At 47.0% G+C, this 25,024-nt stretch overlaps 1 protein-coding gene across 1 annotated transcript in view; it reads left to right on the forward strand.

Moving 5' to 3' along the window:
• The first annotated feature begins 292 nt into the window (after positions 1-292).
• Positions 293-25,024, forward strand: part of Slc6a2 (solute carrier family 6 member 2) — a 36,527-nt gene continuing 11,795 nt past the window's right edge. The window contains exons 1-4 of the mRNA XM_036188631.1: positions 293-790; positions 10,046-10,177; positions 12,291-12,528; positions 21,430-21,568. Coding sequence (XP_036044524.1) covers positions 517-790; positions 10,046-10,177; positions 12,291-12,528; positions 21,430-21,568 — 783 coding nt within the window. The 5' untranslated portion in view covers positions 293-516. The remainder of the gene's footprint in view (positions 791-10,045; positions 10,178-12,290; positions 12,529-21,429; positions 21,569-25,024) is intronic.

Consider the following 25,024-nt stretch of genomic DNA (forward strand, 5'->3'; position numbering starts at 1 on the left):
ACCGGTAAGTGTGCCGCCTTCCCCGAAGCACATTGCGAGCAGCTGCACCGGCTAGAGTGTCCCCAAGGCTCCCAGGGATGTTAGGAGCCATCCCCACTCCCCAGAGCAGGACGGAAGAGGCGAGTCAACTCCGGCCCCCAACGGCCGGCAAGAAACTTGCCATTTAGGGGTGTGTCGGGGCGGGGGGTGGGGTGGTGCAGAGAATGACCCAGGTAGAGGCGGCAGGGTCTTTAGCCCGACCCACAGGGCGGCCGGAGGAGGTCCCCACCTATGAGTTCTGTCTCAATCTGACGCACGTCACAACCTCTGTCTCCAAATTTTTCCAACTCATGTGCTCCCTTTTCTAGGAAGCCGGAGTCTGCTCAGCGCACGGATCCCGGCGTTCTGGGTTGCCCTGGGTGGTCTCAGTTAGTGCAAACAGACTGCAAGTCCTGGTGACCACTTTTTTCCCTTTCATACAAGCAGAGCTTCGGTGTGTCCCCAGTGCCTCCGAAGTCCCCCTCTCCAGCCGCACCCATGCTTCTGGCGCGAATGAACCCGCAGGTGCAGCCGGAGCTCGGCGGCGTGGACCCGCTGCCTGAGCAGCCCCTGCGGCCCTGCAAAACCGCGGATCTGCTAGTGGTGAAGGAGCGCAACGGGGTCCAGTGCCTCTTGGCGTCCCAGGACGGCGAAGCGCAGCCTCGGGAGACTTGGGGCAAGAAGATCGATTTCCTACTGTCCGTGGTCGGCTTCGCAGTGGACCTGGCCAACGTGTGGCGCTTCCCCTATCTCTGCTACAAGAATGGTGGTGGTGAGCGCAGGGTTGGCTGAGGGTGGCTGCCTGCTCTCGTAGTGTCGCCTGGGAAGGGAGCAAGGATATCCATGAAGGAGAAGAGGAGACACACAAACAAATTTAGTGTTCAGGAAAGAACTCTTTAGGGCGCCGGGGAATAGGATCAGAGTGGTCTTCATTAGGGAAATCGAGGCAGGACCTTGGACAGTGTTACACACGGGGTGGGGGGGGGAGCTCCAGGACAGAATAGGGGGCACCTGGTTGGGTGAAGTACTCTTGAGTCAATGCTGCCCCTGCAGCAAAGGGATGTAGATCTTGAAAGGGTTCCCGAAGAGTTTGGGATGTTCCAGCCAGATGTGAGATGAAGGTAACTCCAGCACTATTAGCCTTGGGGCTGGTACACTAGGCCAAGTAGAATTACAGCCCTTGGATCACCAGAGGGCTACAAGGGGAAGTGCACATAGCTTCTGTGAGATTAGGCCTCTAGATTCCAAGAGCTGAGCTGGACCTTGAGGCAGGAGGCCTGGGACACTGGAGTGTCCTCTTCACTTTACAGGCTCTGACTACATTGTGGAATGGGGTGCAGGTGAGCCTGGAGAAGACATCCATCAGACAAACTCTTTTGCCCTCTTCTTAATGAACTGCCACTTTCCCCACCTGCACTGGAATGAGAGCACAGAGGTCACATACAGTTAGTTCCATGGAAGCAGCCTCAAGCTTCTTCCCGAAGGGCTTGGCACCTAAGATGCCCAAGCCACCCCAGTCCCACCACCTTTACGGAGATGTAAGCTCAGGGGTGCCCTGCACAGAACCTAGGCACATGAGCTTCTAGAGGAACACATTGGGCCACCCCTGATACTATAAGACAAGTTGGACTTGGAATTTAAGGGAAGTCAGTTAGAGGCGGGGTGAGAATTTACAGGGGGTTGCTGGGGGAGCTTGTGACTTTGTCCCCCAGAGTAGAAGATGCATAGCTCTTTGTCTCTGGACACTTGCTTTGGGATAAGCAATACCCAGTATTTGCAAAGAGGGTGGGGTCACCAAAGAGAGCAGGTGGCCCCAAGTTGATCCTGTTGCATATAGAAGCATCAGCTCTCACTGAGAAAGCAAGTTGAAACTACAGCCCACTGATGAGCAACCATGTGTTCCCTTCTTGACATGGGTCTGTCTGTCGCCATTAGGTACTCCAGATAAGGCAGCTGGGACAAGTCCCAAGTGTCAGGAGATGCTGCTTCCTGGTCTCTGGTGGCCCTTGCTACTACTCTTCGGGCTCAGCACTCTGACCCATAGATGCTGGTGGGGGAGAGAGAGAAAGCTAAGAAAAAGGAATACAACCTGAAGGTGAAACTTTTCCATGCTTTGTGGCTGCAGATCTGCCAGGGATTCTGGGCAGATTTTAGCTTTCTGGCTCTTAGGGGCCAATGGTAACAACAACAAAAAAGGTAGATTTTCTATATTTGCAGCAAGCAGGGAGATAAAGAGTGAATGACAAATTGGGAGCCCTTCCGACAAGTCACATGTCCTTAGTGACCGTCTGAGACACCAGACACTCTGTCATCAATCAACAATATTTCTCTGGGTTAGCTCAGTGTAGGGCATAATGCTAGGCTCCATAGGGGTCACCTGGATGTATAAGCCACCACCATTCCCACCGTCTGCTGGGCATTGATTTCCAGAAGTCTTCATTGCCATGCTGTGATACGTCCTATCTATTGATATATGCCCATTGAAACTAAAGTAACACAGATGGCCAACTTGACACATGAACTCAATAGATATTCCAGGGTTCTCATTAACACTATGTCTGCGTGGCCACTGTTGTGTTGCAGAGAGAACACCTGCTGTGTGCTGGATGATAGATTGGGGTCCTAGGGACAAAGTACAACAAATTTGTCACAGATGTAAAGTTTTCATTGGAATTGACAGAAGTTCCTTTTCCTGGGTATCCTGGTCATGGAGTGGCCTATCCTGAGTTGTTCCACAATTTATCTTTTGTGGACCAGTTTTCCAAGCAGGCTGGGAAAAAGCTGAGGTCCGTACTCTAAGTTTTTTATCTTCAATAAGGCTCAAATCCTAGGAATGAAGTAGAAGGTTCCTACACACTTGTATTGAACAAATACGTTCATAAAAATAACACAAGCTCTCAGAGATTCATTGCCAATTTCACAAACCATGACAGAAACACAATGTTGGAGATGTTGAGTGTGTGGCAGGGGGCCATAGCCTAGACATCAGAAGCCTTGGCTGTGAAGTTATAGGCTCCAGTTTCTAACATGTATGACTTTGGGCAACTCTCCAGGCATTTGTTTCCTCCTCTGTCCGATAATCTTGTTCATCTAAGAGGACGGCCAAGGACTAGATGCGCTAGTGCACATGGCGAGCCAGTGTGGCCTATGGCGTTGAGAGAGGCTGCTGCTTTTGCCAGTGTCATTGGGATGCCATAGGAAAGGGATCAGGGAGCAACTGGTGCCATAGAGGTCTAAGGAGGGGCTGCTGAGCAGTGACTCAGGGGAAGTGAGTTCTGGTTGGAACTCAGCTGCTCTGGGCAGAGAGGGCTTGGAAAAACAGTATTTTAGCATCCACCTGGAACAGGTTCCTCAGAAGAGCAAGTTCAGCTGGCTAGAGGGCAAGCCAGGAGAGATAAGGCTGAGAGGCAAGTTGAGGCTGGGCTGCAGAAGCCTTGGGTGCTAGGCTGAGGGGGGAGGGCCAGTGAATTTCCATTGATGGTTCAGAGGTTGGCAATTGGTCTGGGGATGGGTAGTAGAGCCCTTGGTCTGGAAGAACAGAGCAGTCTGACTTTTAGTACTCCCATCCCTGCTTCCGGGGATGGTCAGCTGCCCCCGCAGGCAGGCCTTGATCTCCCGTGAGACTCCATACTGTTCTTTGTGGGCCCATTCTCCTTCAGTAATTCTAAATTCAGCTCCAGGGATGGGCAAGCAGGCAGGTATTTCTTCAATCTCGGAAGAAACCCAAGACTTAAGTTTGAATCCCAATCCTCAGACATCAAAATTTCTGTTATAAAGTGGCACAATCTTAGATGATCTCCACAATCCATTGCTCCCCAGTGTCCCTGACTACAGATGGACACAAGCCAGGCCTCATCATCCTGTCCTTTTGCAGCCTGGCCGTGGGTCTTTGTGTTCTTTGGTGCCAGTGTTAACATAGAACTCTCCAAGTCTGACTGTTTATACTGGCCTAGACTGGAGAATATTTTGAACTGATGAAGGTTCCAATAGTTTATGCCCCTGGCTAATATTTTATGAATGAATTACTGTCAAAGATCAGCTTGTCTGAACATCTTCCTGAAGACCAGCTGCTAGAATGACAGGATGTGAGTTCCAGATTGCTCCCTTTGAACCCAAGGTTGGGTCTGTGCTGGTTTCTGGGAAGGAACAATGTATAGGTTACTGAGTACTCATTTCTGGAGGTGGCCTCTGTAGATTATCCTCTGCACATGACATTGTGCATTGGATCTTGTGGCAACTGTGGAGTTTTGGGTTTGAGTACACTCAGCTTTGAATCAGAGTCTGATATTTGCTAGAGAAGTGGCCTTGGACAAGCCATATTGTGTCTGTAAGCCTCAGTTTCCTTGTGCAAAAAAGAAAAAGGGGGGGGGGTTGGGGATTTAGCTCAGTGGTAGAGTGCTTGCCTGGCAAGCACAAGGCCCTGGGTTCAATCCTCAGCTCAAAAGAAAAAAAAAAAAAAGAAAAAGGGTAATTTTAGCCCTTTCTACAGGGTCAGATAACATCAGACAATATAGATAAAGTACTTGGGATAATGTCACATAACAGGGCTCAGTAGGAACACTACCATTTTGATATTTTTGATGATATTGGTTACATGCTGAACATAGGGGCAGGATGAAGTCCTAATTCTGAAACATGTGAAATTTATTCTGCAAAGAAATTGATGGAGGCAATAAGGTCAAAGAGAACTCCTTAAGCCTGGGGCCATATTGTGGCAGCTTTAGTAGGCAAAAGTTGGGCTTTGTCCATGTCCAGACAGATTATAGTGTGCCACTATAGATTGCTCACCTGGACTGTGGGCTTAGCATTCCTGCATGGGGTTCCATGAGATGCTAGGAGTCTAAGTTCCCAGTATACTCCCCTCACTGCCCAAATGCCTAGGATCCTCAGTACTGCTGATGAGAGTGGTGCTTACATAGACATCAGGGGTTTACCAACTTGATACCTTCATGTCTATCTTGGATACAGGGCCATACACATATGAATCTTGATGGTGTGATACTTACGGTTTAGCTCAGATGCACAAGGAGCCAAGCAGCATGGTACTTGAGCAGTGGAGTCTGCACTATCCCTCCCCCTCAAAGGAGTAAGGTACTGATCTGGGCTTATTATCATCTAGCAGCCCACTACTCGGAGCTAGCCAGAAGGAGCTGAAGGGCTGTTACCAACCAAGTGGGGTCTAATGGAGAAAAATGCTATATCTTACCCTGTAGTCTCAAACCCAGTTGCCTAAGTGAGGATTAAATTCTAGGACCAGTGGGGAAGGCCCAGGGCTTTTTCATTAGTGGCACCCTCCAGGTGAGTCATGGCGGAGACCTGTTTATTCAGCAGAAACTCATTGGCTAATGCCAAGCCCTAGTACAGAAATGTTTGGAAGACAATCCCTGCCTCTAAGGAGATGTAGTCCACTGTAGATAGTCTAGAAGTTCATGATCCCTCCACCCATCCATGCCTCAGATACCTGGCTCTGGGTTTTCCTGGGCAAGTGACCCCAAGCCCCATTAAATAATTATGCAAGGCCTTGTTGTCTATAGGGGCCTGGAAACAGAACTCAGACACAGGACAGAAGAGCTCACCAGCATATACCAGAGACTTCTCATGTGGCCAACAGGGCTAAAGATGAGAAGGAGCTAAAGGCCTTGGCCAGCAGAGTTCAATCTAGAGCTCTAAGAGCTGAGAATTCCAAACTTGGAGCTTTTACCAGAACTATTGGAAAGGTATCTTGTCAAAGAAGGAAGAAGATGTGTTTTAATTAGGAGTTGTACCTGCAACTGTTATTTTGAGCTATGTCTACAAGAGGACAGTGCCCCAGCCCTGCAAGAGTTCGGGTAGCTTGCTGAACTTAGACACTAGTCCCTGAGATGCTACAGGGGGCCAAATCTGGCTATTTTAGGTATTGGCCTAGGCAATGTTGGGCCTGATGGGAGCCTGAGGCAGAGACAGCCCACGGCTGAGCTGCAGGCATCCAGAAAGCTGCGCTTTGCATTTTTACTCCTTGAACACACCAGAGTTTGGCCAGAATGCTGAGGGAAGTCTGTCCTCAGGAGATTGGTCTAGATGACCTTCCTCTCCTGCTGTAGCTTCCAGGGACCACACTCCCTACACTTCATCCTGGTTCCTCAGACTTGGGCCATCACATTCCTCTGGGTGCCCCTTCCTACCCTGCCCCCAATCACCTTTCCTCAGATCTCCTTCACCTTCCCAGGTGGCTGGCTATCTAGTGACCTTACAGGCCGCTGGGCTGGCTTCTCTTCCTGATGAACCAGCATTTACATGGAAAATTCCAGAACCTCCTGTGCCAGTGGAGCTCCTCTATAACGGTGGGATATCTGGCAGTGTAAGTGGCCCCGAGAGACAAATCCTTTTTCATTTTTACTAAATTGATGCAAAGGCCCTTTGGCCAGAGTCTCTTTCTCAATGGATACTTCTCTTCCTTGTAAGGTGGTGTGAACATGTGGGTGTGCGCATGTGCAGGTGTGTGTGTGTGTGTGTGTGTGTGTGTGTGTGTGCGTGCGCGCGCGCGCGCGCAAAGGTCTAGTCCTAGCATTGCATGAGTATGTATGGGTGTATGTTGATGTGAAGTCATATGTTTTGAGGGGACCTCCTAGAAACTGAGCCCCCAGGGAGGTGTATCCTTCTACAGTTTTCCCAGGTCTGTCTAGTGAGCCCTACACTTACATAACACGGGCATTCCAGAATTGTGACAGGATTCTGGATTTTCAAGGCCTGTGTGAGGCTTGTGGCAATATACAGCCACACGAGAGACATACGGGGACACAAGGACATGACAGTGATGTTCCTTGCAGACCGAGTGCATTTATAAGCAACTTTTAATTCCATGATGCTACTGCTAAGCTGGTTATGAAGAGATGTCCTCAGACTACCACAGCTACCCTGAAGCCCCTTCCTAACTCCTCAGCCACACTCCTGTTTTTGCTTTTTCTAAGAGCTCACACAGTGTGCTATTTAATGTCCTCTTTCAGCAGAGATGTTGGGTCATTGGATGTTTTCTGGTTTTCATTCATACTCACCATATAACCATTAAAACATTTAAATTAAAATATAATTACATGCCAGGTGGTGGTGACTCACCCCTTTTTAATCCCAGCACTCGGGAGGCAGAGCCAGGTGGATCTCTGTGAGTTTGAGGCCAGCCTGGGCTACAGAGTGGGTTCCAGGAAAGGCGCAAAGCTACATAGAGAAACCCTGTCTCCAAAAACATATATTTATATTTATATCACACACTCCTTCTATTCCCTCCCTCCAACCTCCCATGTCCCCTGTGTCACCGTTCTTGAGTCTTCTGTGATTTGCCTTCCATGAAGCTGGTGGTCACATCAGAGTCATTCCCTGTGGAGAGCTGCAGCTACTGCAGCTCCTTCCATGTCTGTGCTTGCTCACTTTGTTGTGACTTGGAGTCAGCAGCAGGGGAGATGGGCTGCAAACTGAGTGATTTATTGCGTTGGTGGTACCATCTGGAAGTCTAGAGTTAAGAGCACTGGCTAAAACAGACCTGTAATGAGTTGGCTGGGTCTTTTACCTCGACCAGGTAGAAAGGGATGTGGACTGTCTGTTGGCAAATCTTAGAACCAACATCCAACCCTGATATCTGCCTCTTCCCTTCCCCCTTGGGGTACTGACTTCAGTCTTCAGGTCTATCCAACTGTTTGGGACCTAACTTCCTACTCCTGTCCAAGCTCCAGGCCCCCATGGGATGTAGCAAGTGACAGCCGAGTGGGACCCAGGCCAATCAAGCTTAGAACCTAAGTTGTAAATGTTTACTAGTGTGGACAAGCAACTTGATTTTTCTAAGTCTCAGTTTTCCTTTCCTGTAAAGCAAGAGGGGCAGTGATTATCTCTCAGGGGTAGTTCTAATGAGTACCACCTGAGTGGCCTGGCACAGACTGGGTTCCCATTAAAGGGCACATGTTACTTTCAGTAAGCCTCCGCTCATCAGCACCATCCTTATCAACACTATCCCTGCCAGCTATGTGAACAAATGCCAGAAGGGACCTTCCTGTGAGAGAGGGGGCAAGGTAGAAGTTAAATGGAAGAAAGGAGACATTGATACATAGCATTTCAAAGAGTTCCAGCCTGGAGCAGACTTGGGAGTGCTGGGTTAGCCTATGACAGACCAGATAGCTTGGCTCGTCCCCAATCCACAAACACTTCCCTTCCCATATTTCATTCAGACTCATATCCTTTATGTTTACTAGAACCTTTTAGAATCTGCAGGGTATCTTGGGAACAGGCCTAGGACTCAGAAGCCAGGCATAGCTGGGCCCAAATTATATATCTATAACTCACCAGGTATATAAGCCAGGTCAGCTCACTTGATTTGACCCGAAGCCCTAGTCTTCTCCTCTGGAGAGCCATCACAGCACTTGTTTGCTGCCAGAGGAGTTCTGGGTAATACCGCTGAACTCAGATACTTGTGATTGCGCGATATGTATGATACGAATATGCAGTAGTTTCTGCTACTCTCCAACCTGGACCTATGTCTAGCTGGAAATCACTTGGGTCTTATAACAACACGACCAGCATATCGTGCTTTATCCTTGGAAGCCCCAGTCTTTCCATGTAGAAGGCAGACACTGAGTCACTGGGCGAGCTTGACCTTGGATACAGTGTACCTCTGCTCCAGTTCTTTTTAGTGAAGAGCTTCAGTTTCCACTCATAAAATGGAGCTAGCAATGAGCTTAGCTCTGTAGAAATGCCATAAGGATATAATGAGGCTGCATGGAAAGTGTCCATGCCACAGCAGGGCCTTGGACAGAGTGAGCTGCTGAGCTATGTGTAAAAATCCTCAGTGTCGTCATCTTTATACACTCTCAACTTGGCTCATTTTCCTGCAGTGGATGGGTCAGAGACTGCCACTGTTAGAGCATCTCAGTCAGATGTCCGGGGGAGTTTGGTTTCATGCTAGCTGTGCTCGGAAAGGAGCTAGCTACTGTTTTGCTTAGAACCTGTTGACCTGCCATACATACATCCCTGAGTCATGGCACCAGATAACCCATGTAGCTCTTCAAGGGTGTCAGGACACACAGAGATTTAGAGCTGGCACTGAGACTTGTCTCACTCCACCAGGATTGTTTCCTGTGGCCTAGGACCCCCTTTGGGCTCTACCTCAGGGAATGGGCTTCCTGTGGCCTAGGACCCCCTTCAGGCTCTACCTCAGGGAATGGGCTTCTTCTGGCCTCTTTATACCAGCCTTTTCCTCCAGCAGCCTACAGCAGGATAAGCCCCAATGGACAGGAAGGAAATCTGAAGGAGAATCCTTCTGTCACTTATCAACAATACCATCAGGAAGCTCTGACTTCTCTCTCTGCCTAGCAATGTCCTCCAGGCGACACACTGACCCTGATTACATCATTTTCTATGGGTTGCTGTGACATTCTAATAGGAAAGCAGTAAAATCGGGTTTGGGGAAGCCTTGTGAGACTCCCATGATATCAGTGTGCTGTCTCTCCTTGTCCGGTTTCCTTTGTTTTGCCTGTGAGAGGAAAGGCTGGGCTTGCCTGGAAGGTTCCAGAGTGAGTTTTTTTTTTTTGTTTTTTTTTTTTTTCTCTAGAGCTAAGGACCAAACCTAGGGCCTTGTGCTTGCTAGGCAAGCGCTCTACCACTGAGCTAAATCCCCAACCCCCAGAGTGAAGTTTTATGAAAGGAAAGGTTCTGTGTTTAGACTAGTTTGGTAGAGGCTATATCTTGTGGTGCTTCATGGCATGTACCATGCACCAAAATCTACGAGAAGCTGTGGAAACACAGCTCTTTAGCTTTGCTTCACTCAGGCTTTATTTATCTGGCTGCAGATATGCATTATTATGATTATGAACACGATGACTGCCATGTTTGCTGATATATGTATACCAAGTGTTTTTCATAACTCTATTGCCCCAAGATGCACCTGCCCTGGGAAACCGCCAGATGAAGCAGATGAACAGGATCCTCACAGCTATTGTAGATTCTTGATAGCAGCCCTTTAAGAGGCAACTATCTGTAGGTCTAATGCTGTGTCTATGTTTTGCAGGTGCCTTCCTGATCCCGTACACGCTGTTCCTCATCATTGCTGGGATGCCTCTGTTTTACATGGAGCTGGCTCTGGGGCAGTACAACCGGGAAGGGGCAGCCACGGTATGGAAGATCTGCCCTTTCTTCAAAGGTAGGGATGATCTGAGGGAAGTCAAATGTTTTCTTCAAAGCCTTACTTGGTGCCTTCTGAAGAATCTGCTCCCAAGGGGAGATTTAAGGCAGACCAACTCTCACATGGGGCTCACAGGCATTGACAAGGTCAAGACTGCCCACTATTTAAATTTACACAAAGAAACTAGATTAAACCAAATGTAGCCTTAAACTTGGACTCCAGGCTGGGCCCCACTATTGAGTGAATGACTAGAGAGTATTTTCATATATTGGAAATACAAAGATAGCAGGGATTTCAGCACACATACCTCTGTTCTCACCTCTTTCTCCCATGGCAGGCATGATAAGTTGATCATGGATGCCTTCAAGTTCAAGCAGAAAGCTGCCTTAGAAAGCTTACAACAGCCATAACAGCTGTAAGATGAACTTGTGCTTGAATTTAGAATAGGTCTGTGGGAAGTAACCATGACAACTACCAGTCTCCATCCCCTAGACTGTTGGAAGAAGGGTGTGGAGCAAGGCCAGTATCTCTCAAACACTGGTTAGGAAAATAGTGACACTGAGGACAAATATGTCTCCCATGAGCCTCTTCCTACGTGGCAAGAGTCTCTTCAGCACTTTGTATATACTCAGTCCATGGTAAGGACAGGTTGGCATAAAGGTCTTACAAAATACATGGATTAGCATCTTTTCTGTTTAGTCACTTGAAATCCAACTCAATATGGCTTTTAGTACTTTTTATGTTTTTACAAATTTTGACTATTTATAAACTTAGCATAAAAAGTAATGGCCTTCATTATGGAATTTCCATATATATGTATATGGCTCAAATTAAACCAGTGAAAGCTTCTTGGGGTCCTTTAATGAAGCCATGAATATTATGTGTGTGTGTGTGTGTGTGTGTGTGTGTGTACCATTAGACTTTGACTTATTGGCTTATGTTAAAGTCTAGGGTCTGGTTAGCTGCAACTTGACCCAGGTGCTCAAACAGTACTGTCTGGAATCTCTCTCTGTCTCAGGTCTATTTTCTCCTATATTGGCATCATCCATAGGTGCATTCTTATCAACTGCTAACAAAGACAGCCACTGGCAGCTACAAGGTTAAATTCTACCAAATATAACAGTTGAAAACAACAAACATGTGCAAACAACAACAATAACAAATCCTTATGTACTCATGGCTTCACTAAAAAGACCCAGAGAAAGCTTCACTGGTTTGACTTGAGTCCTATGACTCTCTGTTAACCAATCAGTGTAGCTACAGGGAGGCAACACTTTGATTGGCCAAGACTCCATCATAAGGAAGGCTTTGGCTGTGTCAAGGAAGCTGGGATTAAATCTCACTACTAAGAATTAGTGAGGAGCACCAGGTGTGGTGGCACATGCCTTTGATACCAGCACTTGGGAGGTAGAGCCACATGGATCTCTATGAGTTTGAGGCCAGCCTGGTCTACAAAGCAAGTTCCAGGACAGCTAGGCTGTTACACAGAGAAACTCTATCTTGAAAAAAAAGGAAGAAAAAAGAAAATGCTGAGGATAATTCCTTAAAGCAACAAGTGTGTAAGAAAAAATTTCTACTCTTAAAAAAAGAAAGAGCCACAGCTATAATCCTCCAGGAGCTTTGTAAGTTTTCAGTCAATGTGTTAACACAGGACACAGTTGGTTGAGGTTGAACCCTGTGAGCACACTGCTGAGAGCCTGTCAGGGAGTGCTTGGTTGGAGCTTCCTCTGGAAGCAGGTCTTGGGGAAGGATTTACACATAAGGAGTTACCAGGGAAGGTGTCTTAGGAACATCAGTTGGAGACTGGAAACCTGTCTCTAGTAAAGGAGCCCGTCACTGGCAAGTTCCACTGTAGTTAGGGAGAGAGATGTGAAACACACTCCTGTGTTATCCTGACTGAGTAACAAGGAAGCTTCAGTGTTTACACTCTAATAACTGATATAATATTAAGGCCCCAGCACCTCTGTTTACCTGATGAGTGGACCAAGAGAACTACAGTGGCAAAAGATTATGGATGCGGCTCTGGCAATCTGATCCAGAAAAGGGAAGGTGTGACTGGAGCCCACTTCCAGGGGTGAGGGGGAGAGCCTTGGGACTGGGACGAAAGCCTGACCTCTTTGTCCCCACACAGGAGTGGGCTACGCAGTGATCCTCATTGCCCTCTATGTTGGCTTTTACTACAATGTCATCATTGCCTGGTCACTCTACTACCTCTTTGCATCCTTCACCTTGAACCTGCCCTGGACCAACTGCGGCCATGCCTGGAACAGCCCCAACTGCACTGACCCCAAACTCCTCAACGCCTCGGTGCTGGGAGACCATACCAAGTACTCCAAATATAAGTTCACACCGGCTGCCGAGTTTTATGAGTAAGTCATGGGTGCCTCACCTGCATACTCAGGTCTGGACGGGAGCTGAGCCAGGCATTCAGGAAAAACTACAGACCAGCTAGGGGCATGGCAGTCAGCATTTGAAAGGTGCAGGCTTGATGCCAAGTTAAGAACAGAAGATTCAGGAGTGTACAGCACCTGGTGGAACCTCTGGTATAGGTCAGGAGAGTGGAGGTTGGGAGCTAGTATGTCAGCATTCAGACAGAAAGCAAGATAGTATTAAAGATGGTGAGTGGTCTGTAGGACATAAAAGGCAGAGAACTTAAAAACGAAAACTAAGTTCATGGAAGAATTGGAGCTCATGGGAAGGATGGCTGCTAAGAGAAAGTGACTGTAGGAACTGATGATGTCAGCCAAGAAAATATCCTGAAGCTAACTGGTAGATGGTGGCTCCATTACTGGAATCTACATCTGTCTGGTCCTGAAGCTGTTCTTCCATATACCTCATGCTGGGGGCTCCCATTTGGGGGAATCAAACTAGATATATGCAGCTTAGAAATAGTACAGTGGTGCGTGTGTGTGTGTGTGTGTGTGTGTGTGTGTGTGTGTGTGTGTGTGTGTGATTGGCTGGTAGCAGTGGACAGAATATTGTTAAAAAATATATAGCATTTCAGTTGGAGTAATTTCAGAAGAAGAAAAACTGTAAGAACAGTACATGGGGCCCTTCCTCCCCAGCTTCTAATGTTGACACCTTGGGTTGCTGCTTTGTACTATGGAAATCAGAAAATTAACGTTCACATGTTATTAGCTAATCTACTGAAGACCTCATGTGAATTTCACACTGACTCATGTTATGATATTTGGTTGTCACATCTGCTTAGGCCCCTCCAATATGGGTGCGTTCTTTGAGCTTTCCTTGGGTTTCATGACCTTGACACTTCTAGAGAGTACTGGCCAGTGAGACTATGAAATATATGTCAAGATGGATTTATCTGTTGTTTTCTCACGTTCTGATTGAGGTTGTACACTTTCGTCAAGGGCGCCATAGAGGCACTGTGGCACTTTTTTCAGTGAGCTTTGTCTGGAGGACACGATGCCAATCTGTCTTGTTACCTGTGATGTTAACTTTGAATGTGGCAAAGGTGGAAGCTGCCAGTTTCTTCCAGGATAGAGATATTTTTACTTTGGTAATTTTTGCCTTGCAAGTATCCTGTTTCTCATACTTTAACCTATAGTGCCTATTATTAGTTTTTGAAGGTAAGGATTTTTGTTATAGCATTTGGTTGTCCCTTGCTATTTCCATCATTCCTTCTAGAACAACTGAGTAGAGCCCTCCTGTAAAGACCAGCTTTTCCCGTCACATTTTTGATCCAGTTTACTCACTTGAATCAGAATGGGATCCTGAATATTTGTTTGATCCGTGGTTGACTCCTGAGCCATCACCATTCACCCTGTTAGCCTCTTGGTCTCTGCTCTATTTCCCTAGGTGTTGGTGAAGGGAGTGGCTGGCTTGTTTTCTATCAATGTTTGTATGTTTCTGTCCTCAGAAGACAGCCCCAATTGATTCCTCCAGTACGAGTGAGCCTCATCTGAACAATACCCTATACACATGTGGGTGGCTGAGCGCAAAGTCCAGACCACAGGCGTGGAACAGGACAGGTGGACCCGACTGCACTCCACCCTCAAGGCTCATGTGATCCATTGCAGGAGCCCCACCCCCTGCTAGACGAAAACATAGATTATATATTCTGAGGCTTTCAGGTCACTTATGTAGATTTATCTCCCAGGTCATATACAAACCCCAGCAGACAAAAGTACAGATACCACCGAAGTCCAACTTGGTGAACCATGAGTTTTATTGGGGTTATTTACAGGGTAAGGGGTTGGTTACTTACTGGAACAGAAATGACTCAAGAACAGTTGTATTACCAAAGCCCACCCCAGCATGGGTGACAGATGGCTCCCCAAAGCTGGAGCACACTGCACAGTCTGCAGGGAGCGCAACAGGTTGGAGTGTCCTTTTCAAGTGACTCTGGTCAAAAGCTTTTCTAGGCTTGTTTGCTGGTTTCTGCTTCTTCCAGGCAGCTGAGCTGGTCTCAGAGTCTCTGCAGCTTCTCCCCTCTGAGAGTCTTCTTGGCATCTCTGTTCTCAGAGGAACTATCAGCTTTTATTGCTCACTCTGGCATTTAGTGGTCTAGTTAATCTGGTCAGTTTCAAGGACTTCCGGAAACTATTTTGAGTTGTTTACCTTTCTGCTTATGGAGCTTCCCATTAGGATGGAACCTGGTTAGTACTATCTTTCATTATGACCATTGTGACCTGAAGTGTTGCTTGCTCTATGAATGAGGAAATGGGAACAAATCAGCAAGTGCCTCGTCCCAGGTCCCCAGTTTCGAAGTGGCATTGGAAGCAAGTTTGTTCCAAGCTCTTAGTATGGTGAAGTGAAATCTTGGCTTCATATTGCAGTCACCTGGGGAGTTTTAAAAGGCCCTGCTGCCAGGATCTTACCAGCCTGGGTACATCCAGGGCACATGGACTTTTGTTATCAGTCTCTCCCCAGAATCCTACCATCCAGTCATCACTGAAAGCCCCTGGATTGGTCCTTTCAGTTCCCTGTCCCTGTGGGGTCTCATGCCATAGAAAATCTAGCATCTCCTTCATTCTTCTCCAGAGGAACATGGACTCAGACCCCAGAGCTATAGCAGAGTTTGTGGGCTAAAGTTCTGGGAGTTCCTTCCTATTTTATGAGTGTGGTTTGGACAGGGAAACAGTGAAAAATGGAGTCTGGGGGGTACTGCTGATCCATGCTTCCCAGCATGCTCCTCTCACAGAGCAAACAACATTGTTCTCCTTTAGCTCCTGCCAGTCATTGTTCTTACAAATTAAAGTGGTAAATGAAAGCCCCCATCTCGGTCTGGTTAGTATTTGATTCCTCCCCTGAGTGGCCAGCATGTCGACTCCTGCAGAGATGCACAGCAGGAGGGAGAAAAGACCTAGTGCTATTGTTGCTCTGAGCTCCTTCCAGGCCCAGCCGGTGGTAGAAGGAGAACATTCTTGTCTAAGGTTACACAGGGCCTGGGGGTCTAGGGGAGAGAGCAGAAAGTAGGGAGAATGCCAGAAACCTTCTGCTCTATAGATTTCTCCTCCCCGCCCCCTCTGTCTCCTGCTCCCACAAGCCTTCATGGCTACCCTGAACTGGGTTCTGAGCATGCTTTCACATCTGAATCCTACCTTATTCTCCCCATTTGTGGAGGTAGAAATGAGTGGCATTGTCAGACAACTAAGTAGAGGTCCAGCTTTAGGTCTGAGGCAGAGCTGGGCCTCCGCTGTCTACCCCGGGGCTCCTAGGTCTGGCTCCGGAGTGAAGGGGCCTCTGCTGGTAGACAGGAGCCTTTCTCACACCTCCCCTTCCTCAGGCCTGCCAGTAAGCTTTCCAGAGCACAGCATTGTCATGGGCTGCCTTTGGATTTTCTGTAGTACATTTCCCTTGTATTGAAATGCTTCTGCTTTTAAGACAACTCAACTCTGTCTGGGGAGCCAGCAGATGTGACTCCCAGTGCCAGCGCTGTGGAGATTGGGTAATTCCTTCTTTTTCCCCAGGCACTCTGGCGAAGTTTGTTGCCATCTTGTACTCATTTAGGCTGACAGACTGAACATATCCTTCAAGGGAACACAACTCCTCCTCTCCCCAGACTCTGGGCCTGAAGCCACACAGCTCCACCGCTGAAGGCCACTAAGGTCTTTATCTAGAAAAGACACCTTCAGTGAATGTGTCAGGATAGAAAATTTTTACCCATGACACCATTGGCGAAGAAGGGAATTCTCCTTCCTTCCTAATACTAACCCTTCATGCTTAAATGTCAAGTGAGAAATGGAGCCATTTTGGCCCGCAGGCTTAGGAAAACCTGGATGGTGCCCTCAGTGATGATTCACATCCATTAAGCTGCCAGAAAAGGAATACAAACCCAAGTTGCTTGTGCCAACCCCATAGCCTGGGAGGTTGGCCCTCAATTTTCTGCTCATGATCAGCTCTGGAGTCTGGTCCTTCAGATGCATGTGGGGAAGCATGTTCCATGAGAGCACTTCCATTGTGTGACTAGACATTTAGGCATTTTCCCAAGTTTCAGGCAAGCAGGGGTGAGTCTCTACAGAGAGAGAGAGAGAGAGAGAGAGAGAGAGAGAGAGAGAGAGAGAGAGAAAGCTAATACATGTGTGTGTGTGTGTGTGTGTGTGTGTGTGTGTGTGTGTGTGTGTGTGTGATTTTTAACAATCAAATTAGCCAAATGACAATTGACACATTGGACTCACAAAACTATGACATGAAGCAGAATTAAGTATCAAGTGAGGCCAGACTGTTCATCTCTTTTTGGTCACATTCAGCCATTCTTCCACTCTGTCCCCACTGCCTCGTTTTCCCTTTCTTCCCCTCTCTTCTCTTTCCCTTCCCACCTTCCACCATTTCTCCCTCTGGAAATAAAGGCTATGAGTCAGGCCAAGGAACCACTTCTGATTTGAGAAGAGCAGGACTCAAAGGTTGGCTAGGCTGACAAACCGGGTTGGGAAATGTATTCTAGGAAGTAGGAACAGAAGATTCCAAGACCCTTGGCTAGGGTCCGGGGAGCGTCTGAAGAGTATAGACAAGTGTCCTGCTGTTGCTGGGAGCAAAAGGCAGGTGTGGTAAGGGAGACATGAACTGGGCAGTGGTGGTCTCTGACTGCTGCCTGATGCTGATGGGCTTATACCACCTAGAGCTAGACTTCACAACTTGACATGTGTAATTTAGGGTAGGATGATTTTTTCTGGGGAGCGGGGTGGAGTAGCCACAGTCCTGTATGTTTGGCAGTGTCCTTGGCCTCTACTCAGTAGATACCAGCACCAGCTGTTTCTCTCCATGTATAATATATTAGATCCAGACACAGGAAGTAGTGTCTCAGTGAGAAGTTCTGTTTTAGGTGATAGGGGGCTTCTGATGATTTGGAGACACAAGAGTGACAGGGTTAGACTGATCTGCACAGGTGCCATCTCTAAGTAGTAGAGAGTGGATTTAAGGGAGCTAGTGCGAGGCAGAGAGACCAGGATTGAGGGACCCAGTGACCTTTTCAACAGTCTTGGAGGGAGAGGATAAAGGGTCTGATATGGGACAGGCTAGTGAGAACCAGAGCCAGGACTATCAAGGGCCAGACACAGGGACTGTTTAGGAGGATTTGAGACATGGTGAGCAGTATGAAGCCAAATCGTGTGACCTGGGGCTTCAGAGACCGGCTGTCGGGGGATGTGGGTCTCTGTAAGTCTTGATCACTCACATAGCTTCATTCACCATTCACAAATGCTTGTGTCCTCGCCTTCCACCTCTGTGCCCAGCTCATCCTGTGCTCTCTTGGCTGCTAGCAGCCTTGTCAGAAGAGCCTAGCCTGCTCACACTCCCTGTGGAGCCTTGGGAATGCTCTTCGGCCTTCTCTGCAGACACCTGCTACTGCTCCCTGAAACCTAGCTTCAGATGCAGGGACAGCCACAGCTGCCATTTGTGGAGCATTTCCTGGCTCAAGGTATGGCCCACATTCCACATCTGAATCCTTATGAGAGCCCTTGGCTAAAGATGTTAGCATGAGGGGTTGGGGATTTAGCTCAGTGGTAGAGCACTTGCCTAGCAAGCACAAGGCCCTGGGTTTGATCCTCAGCTCAAAAAAAAGATGTTAGCATGAGTCTCTGCATTGGCCCTATCCTGGGTGCTTCATGCAGGCTAGAGTCACTAGCCTCTAACACATAGCCTGGATCAAAGCAGGGCTTCAGAGAGCTTGGGGCTAGGCATGGGATCAGGTTAAACAGGATCCAGGGACAGGGCCCATTGTGAGAGCCTGGAAACCTTCTGTGCCACATTCTTCTACTTCCTTCCATGTTCATGCAAATACTAGGCATCTGACATGAATTAATGAATTACTGAATTATTGAATTACTGAATGAATGAAGCAGATGGCATTAGCAGTGGTCTTCACACTTTCACAGGCCACTCACAAGTGTTAACTCCTCAGAGGCAAGCTGGTGGATCTCCAGACTGGGAGTATACACTCTCAGCAGCACTGAGTCTGATTTTTTGAGCTGATCTAGTCAAGGTGGTTCAACTTCCCATTACCATTACCTGTGTGCTCCTCCAAGCACCCAGGCTTCAACAAGAGTTATAAGCCCACTTCGTCGAAGCCTCCCTGAGCCTTCCCTTCCTCAAGAACAGAAAGCCAATTGTATTTTGCCAGTCAAGTAGATAGTTTCTGGAAGGCTCAAGTTGGTCTAGCAGAAGCCTGTCATTTGGGTAGGCCTCTGTTGTAGTAGGTTCAATCTTTGGCTGTCAATCAAAGACGTTACTGCCCAAGTACCAACTCCCCAGAGGCTCTGACTTAATTGGTTAAGAGTGGCTAGACAGCAGCAGATCTCTTTATGCTATAAAACAACCTTTAAAAGATTGATCCTCTCTGTTCTGGTGGCTCACAGGAAACTGAAGCAAGAAGATGGCTGTGGGTTCCCAGCGAGCCTGGGCTACATAGTGAAACAGAACATCCAACAGCAACAAGAAAGAGAAAGATTTATTTTGGCATTAGACGATTTATGTGTGAGTTGAGAATCCTGTTCCTGAAGGGGAGAAATGTTCAGAGATGGGCTGTGCTCACAACTGGTGCCCCTGCAGGTTCTGAATTATATTCAAATTAAAGCCTTTATTTCATAATTCTCTTTAGGTGGAAGAAGAGAATGAAAACGGGGGAGAGGAAAGGAGGGTGAAAAAGGGTTTGGGGGACAAAGAGGAAGAGGGAGCTGAGCAGGCAGATACACATATGTATACAGAAATATTAGATAATAAACACAAATATTTATATAGCTATATTTTAGACAATAACTGTCTTCCCATCAAAGATGTATGAAGTATTTTTGCCACCAGTGTGTCCTTTTGAATGAGTGCTTTATTCTAAGGGAGGATAGCATAGAAACCCGCTGTTTGCATGTAACACTTCAGTGTGACTTATAACCAGCCTCTCCCTGAAGCTGAACACAGACATTTGCAGAATGACACACGGAAGTGAAATCCCTATGTGGGGAAATGGGAAGTTGCCTTGGGCGTCATGAAGGACCTGGAGAGCTGGGCTTTCCCACAATGAGAAGGAGGACTTACGAGAAGAACCAGCATGTTGGAGATTCACCTTTCTTTCCTCCCTAGATCTTCCTAGAGTGGTTCTGGGTCCTAATTTCTAAAGCAGAAGATGGACTGCTGGGTTTAACTAGAAGAGTCGAGAACATTTGTCTGTTTTGAATACAACATGTAGCTGTCAGACCTGGGCTGAGCCCTGGAAACCCAGGAGTGATTTATCTACCTCTCTCTCCTGGAAGACCTTTGTGTGGTGAACCTTAATATCACACTGTGAAAAATATATCTATTCTGAACAGGTACAGATGAATGTCTGTGTCTTGCCATTGTCTCTGCAGTGATACAGAATAGCACATGTGCTGATACTAGGTAGTTAAAGTAATCTAGAGATGATATAGAATGCACAAAAGAAGCTGTGTATGAAATACCCAGTACAATGCCATTTTATCTAAGGGACTTGAGCACCTACAGATTTCAGTATCTATGGAAGGTTGTGGAACCAATCCCCCAGGGATACTGAAAGATAACCATGCAGTCAGTCTTGGTGTCCCAAGTAGATGCTCTTCTGGCAGATGAGTCAGGAGCCATGGGAACTAAAAGGGTTAAAGATATATGGCAAGAGTTATTGGTGAATCCTTCTGGAGAAAAATACATTGGAGGCAGCATTGTCAGCCAACTGTGGCCTTTGAGTGTGGCACTCAGAGGCAGGTAGGTGGAGACCATTCTGGGGGCCCCCTGGAGCTCCCTGACTACTCACAAGAAATGCGACTCTTTATTGTGATTTTACATTTAATGCCACTGCTGATGTTGGATATAACTCCATGAAGGCAGGGACTGCATGGGAGGGGCTTCCCAGGTGTGTCTGTGGTCCAGATAGGCCAGTCTGTAGCCGACCTTTCAAGAGGAATGCATGACATAGGTGTGGTCAAAGGTCCCACTAAGGTACTCTCTTTTCTCCTTGCTTACTTCCTAGGGTGTGGAGTTGTCTGTGAGCCTCTGCACCCTGTGGGACACCCAGTTCCTGGGACCTGATCTACTATGTTATCTATTTGTCTTAGTTGACTTTGGGTTCTTATTAACAAGTGGTCATTTGTTTACTGTTCTGTTTTTCTTTCCCTCACTGTACGTGGTATGCGAGGGTCTCAGGCTTTCAGAATGCTTATTCTGTCTGTTTTTAGTGCTTAAAAATGCATTTTATGGAAGGGTAACATAGCACAAAGAAATGCATATCAAAAAGGGACAGCTCAGTGACTGTCACAAACTGAACATAGCCATGTGACCAGCACCCAGCTCAGGAAACAGCTCATGGATCCCTCCCTAAGTGGCAACCCTCACTTCCAGCCCAGATTGACTTCTAACCATCTGGATTAATTTTCCATGTTTCATAGAACTTCATATGCATGAAATCAGACAGAAAATGCTCATTTGATTGTCTGCCATAGCCATAAGATGTGAAAGGTTCATCTCCATGGGCATAGATGCTTCTCAGCACGCCACACTCTGTCCATTCTACCATTGGTGGATTTTTGCTTTGGGGGTTATTTTGTGTGTGAACACTAATTCTACTAATGGTGGATTTTATTGTTGTTGTTGTGTGGACACTGTTCTTTCTCCTACTGAGAACTGCCAGTTTAAAAAGTGAACTCTGGAGAACAGGGGCCTTCCCTGTCTTATCATCATGTTCCCAGGGCCAGTAAGTGGCACTCCTAGCAGGCCATCCTGGGTGCGGGCCATAGCTGAGTGGTGGGTCCTGTCACCATCACTAGGCACTTGGCCATCCTCCCTGATGCTGTCCTCTTTCCTGCTCACAGGCGCGGTGTCCTTCATCTGCATGAGAGCAGTGGGATCCATGACATCGGCCTGCCCCAGTGGCAGCTACTGCTCTGTCTGATGGTTGTCATCATCGTCTTGTATTTCAGCCTCTGGAAGGGCGTGAAGACATCGGGAAAGGTGATGTCTCTGTGCCTCTTCAGCTGGGATGTTGGCTTTGGAAATACACATCTTGTTTTGTGTTCTCCGAGCTACGACCATGTGGTTGGTGCAAATCGGTGGGTCTAGGACCCTAGGTTCAGGGCATCCCCTCAACTCTACCACTATGTGGACAAATCTGTTACCCTAAACCTGACTCTGCCCAACAGCAGGGTCAAGGGACACAAGTAGATCAGGCCTACTCATATTTTCCCTTGAAGACCAGGGCTTGGAGCATCGCCTAAAGTCTGAGACCAAGGCTAAAGATTTTTGACCCTTAATTCTCATCTAAAACTGCATGTAAGCATTGCATTATACCCAGGAAATCAACAATTTGCATTACTATAAATAAGTCCTGCTGAATTTTTGGGAGAAAGATGTTTTGAAAGATAATTAGATGCATGTTTTGTTCTAATTCAGTGTGGGGCACCCCCAACTGTCTAGATACTTAGGAGAACACAAGCTTAGCTAGAGAATGAAGGTGGCATTCTGAACTTGGATGATGCTGCCTCCTGTGGTCAGCTCTCAGGGATGGAGAATACTTAGGGAGGCTCCAGGTGATTCTCAGCTTGGGGAATAACATGGGGGTAACAACTCTACTGGGACTCTATGTTGCCTAGAACTCTACTGTAATTAAAGACGATAGAGTAAGAAGTGTTCTTTCTAATGCTTTACTTAGATATTGCTTTGGAACAAGCCACACCAAAATACAGTGAGTTAAAATGGTAAATATTTTATCATGTCTCATAGTTCTGGGAATGGACTGGGCCCAGGTGGACAGTTCTTCTTCTCTGTGTGATATTGCCTGGGCCATGTCTGGAGCCTTGACTGGGACATCCTAGGTGGTCAGGACTGGCTGGGAGCTGAGTTGGAGTTGTCCATCTGAGGGCTTAGGATTGTTTCCACGTAGCATTTCTGTGTTTCCTGGACATCTCACATCATGACAGCTGACTTCCTGGAGCACACTCCAAGCAGAAGAGACTCCTACATCCAGTAGTTCTTCCAGTCTCTGCTTGCATCATGCTTGCTCTTTGTCCCAGTGTGAAAACCAGTCTAGGATCACTATCATCCTGGCGCTCGGCACATAGCAGGTCTCCAGTAAATGCTTAGTAATGGGTTGAAGGATGGGTGTGTAAGTTTAAGGAACTTTATGGAGTGCTTAGCTCAACTTATTAAGCTTTTATGGGCACCTACTATGTGCTGTCCTAGAGGCTAGGACTAATAGTACACAAATAGAGGACAGATGGTTTCCTCAGTTGCTTTCATCTGTTTGTGTTCCTGATGGACTTGGGGTCAGCAGAGGTGTCCAGTATTTATCTATGTGCAGCCCCTTTCAAATAAATATCAACAGCCACAAACTACACTTGTTCTTATTATGTGGTCTTTATTTTAAACTTAATTTTACCTTAGAATAATTTCATGTTAGGTAGTCCAGCTTTATCTCTTTTTTCAGTTATACCTTAATAAAACTATAAACTGTAGGTCTTGAAACTGTTGTTAAGCCAATTTATCAGGTAGTTACATCTAGACAGACAGATGTAGCCATGTGTATGTCTACCTGTACTGGGATGAGATAGGCAATATTTCCTACCATGTGTCAGGTCAAAAAGCCCAAGATGCTGCATTTGTGGACAAGGGATACTTTTTCAGCCAAGAAGTTCTACAAAGGCCATGGAGAAGGTGATATTTGTGCTACACCTGTTAGGGCAGGCATGGGTAGAAGTGAGGAGGAGGAAAAGTTTCTCACTGGAAGAAACTGTGAGCAAAGCTGCTAAGGTGTAGAAGCCCTAGACAAGCCCTGCTTAGGGTTCTCTGTGTGCTCTTGGTACCAGGAGCAGGCCTCACAGCCCATCCAGAGAGCTGCAGGAGATGGATGTGGGGCCATCAGTATCCCAATATGGCAACCCAAGCTTAATCCTCAAGTCATGAGCAGACCATGAGCTGCCGAGAGGAAGGCTTGTGTTACCTAGAGATCAGCAGGAGAAGGGATGGCTGAGCATGCCCAGTTCCTCTGCCAAATGTGCTTTCTAAGGTGAGGAGTGTTTTCCCAGGAAAGCGCTCTCCACGTGGAAGCAGGAAGAGGGATGTGAGTGGTTCTGCAGGGTCAGCGGAAGCCAGGGCCCCCGTTTCTGAAAGTCCCCTAGAATTCTGAAGTTTGAGCACACAGAGGTCCCAGGTGGTCCACAGGGGAGGACATTTCTAGAATTGGCTTCACTTGGCACATTCCAGTGCTGTCTTTAATTGTCTTTATAAACTGGCTGATGAGGAAGGAATCCAAGAGTATTGCTTATTTCTTTCCAAGACAGAACACAAGCTTTTCTTAGTCCACTTCCAGAGTCACAGAGGGGACCTGTGATGACACATGAGTCAAACAGAAGATGACTTGGAAAGATACTGACTGCTTGGCTCTTGGGAAGGTGGGAGTATAGTCTGAACCAGGGGAAGGGGATACCCCAGACCACACACTCCATGACAGCTGTGTTGGCCCAGTGAGCACCTCAGAATAGAAGGCAGTCAGAAGCGGTGTTCACTCACCTCCCCCTCGCCTGAGTTCCCAGCCAATCTTTTACATACTGCACTGAGTCTGAGAAACATCAGAGGCCCCTCTTCCAGTGACATGAGATGAGATGGCAGAGCTGTCCAGGACCAGCCATTTGTTACCTATTGCACTCCTGGCCTTTGGGTTGTTTGGAAGGTGGGAACATACAGACCATGTGTGGAATTCTGGCAAGAGGTGGTGGAATTGAGAAGAGGCAGAAAGCCAGACAAATTCAGAGATTAACTGAGCTTTTGAATATTTAATAGATAAAGAGCTTTTTGTTTGGATTTGCATTTATAGTCAAGTCATAATTCTAGCTATCTTCCTACTACTGTGTCAGTACAAGCTGATCCTGTCTTATTTCACAACCTGACTAAGTTATGAGCTGAGTTGCACACAATAGAGAGATTTGCATATGGTCCATGCTTACACTAACCTATGTATAGCATGCTGTCTTTTTAAGCAATGTGTTATGCCATGCCCTATACATTCTACTGTATGAAAGATTATCTTCCTTGTTAGTGAAAATGGCCCTGGAACTCAGTTCAAAGACCACAAACCCTAAGTCTAGAAAAGTTAATGAAGTTTCACAGAGATAGTGTGGATATTTACTTTATTATTTATTTTAATTCTTATTTGTGTGCACATGTGTATGTTTTGTATGAGTGTGGATTACACATATGTATTTGGGTGTGTGCGCACATGTGAAACCCAGAGGGAAGACTATGGATTTTCATTCCTGTACACTGTTTGTTGTTGTTTGTTAGCTTGTTTGTTTAAGAGAGGGTTTCTCATTGGCCTGGCACTTGGCAAGTAAGCTAGGCTAGCTGGCCATGAACTGTAGGGAGCTTCCTCCAAGGGGTGTGTGTCCAGGGAGATGCTGCGGTTCCATTATTGAA

This window comes from Onychomys torridus, chromosome 5 (genome assembly GCF_903995425.1).
Source record: "Onychomys torridus chromosome 5, mOncTor1.1, whole genome shotgun sequence".
Classification (NCBI taxonomy): Eukaryota; Metazoa; Chordata; class Mammalia; order Rodentia; family Cricetidae; genus Onychomys; species Onychomys torridus.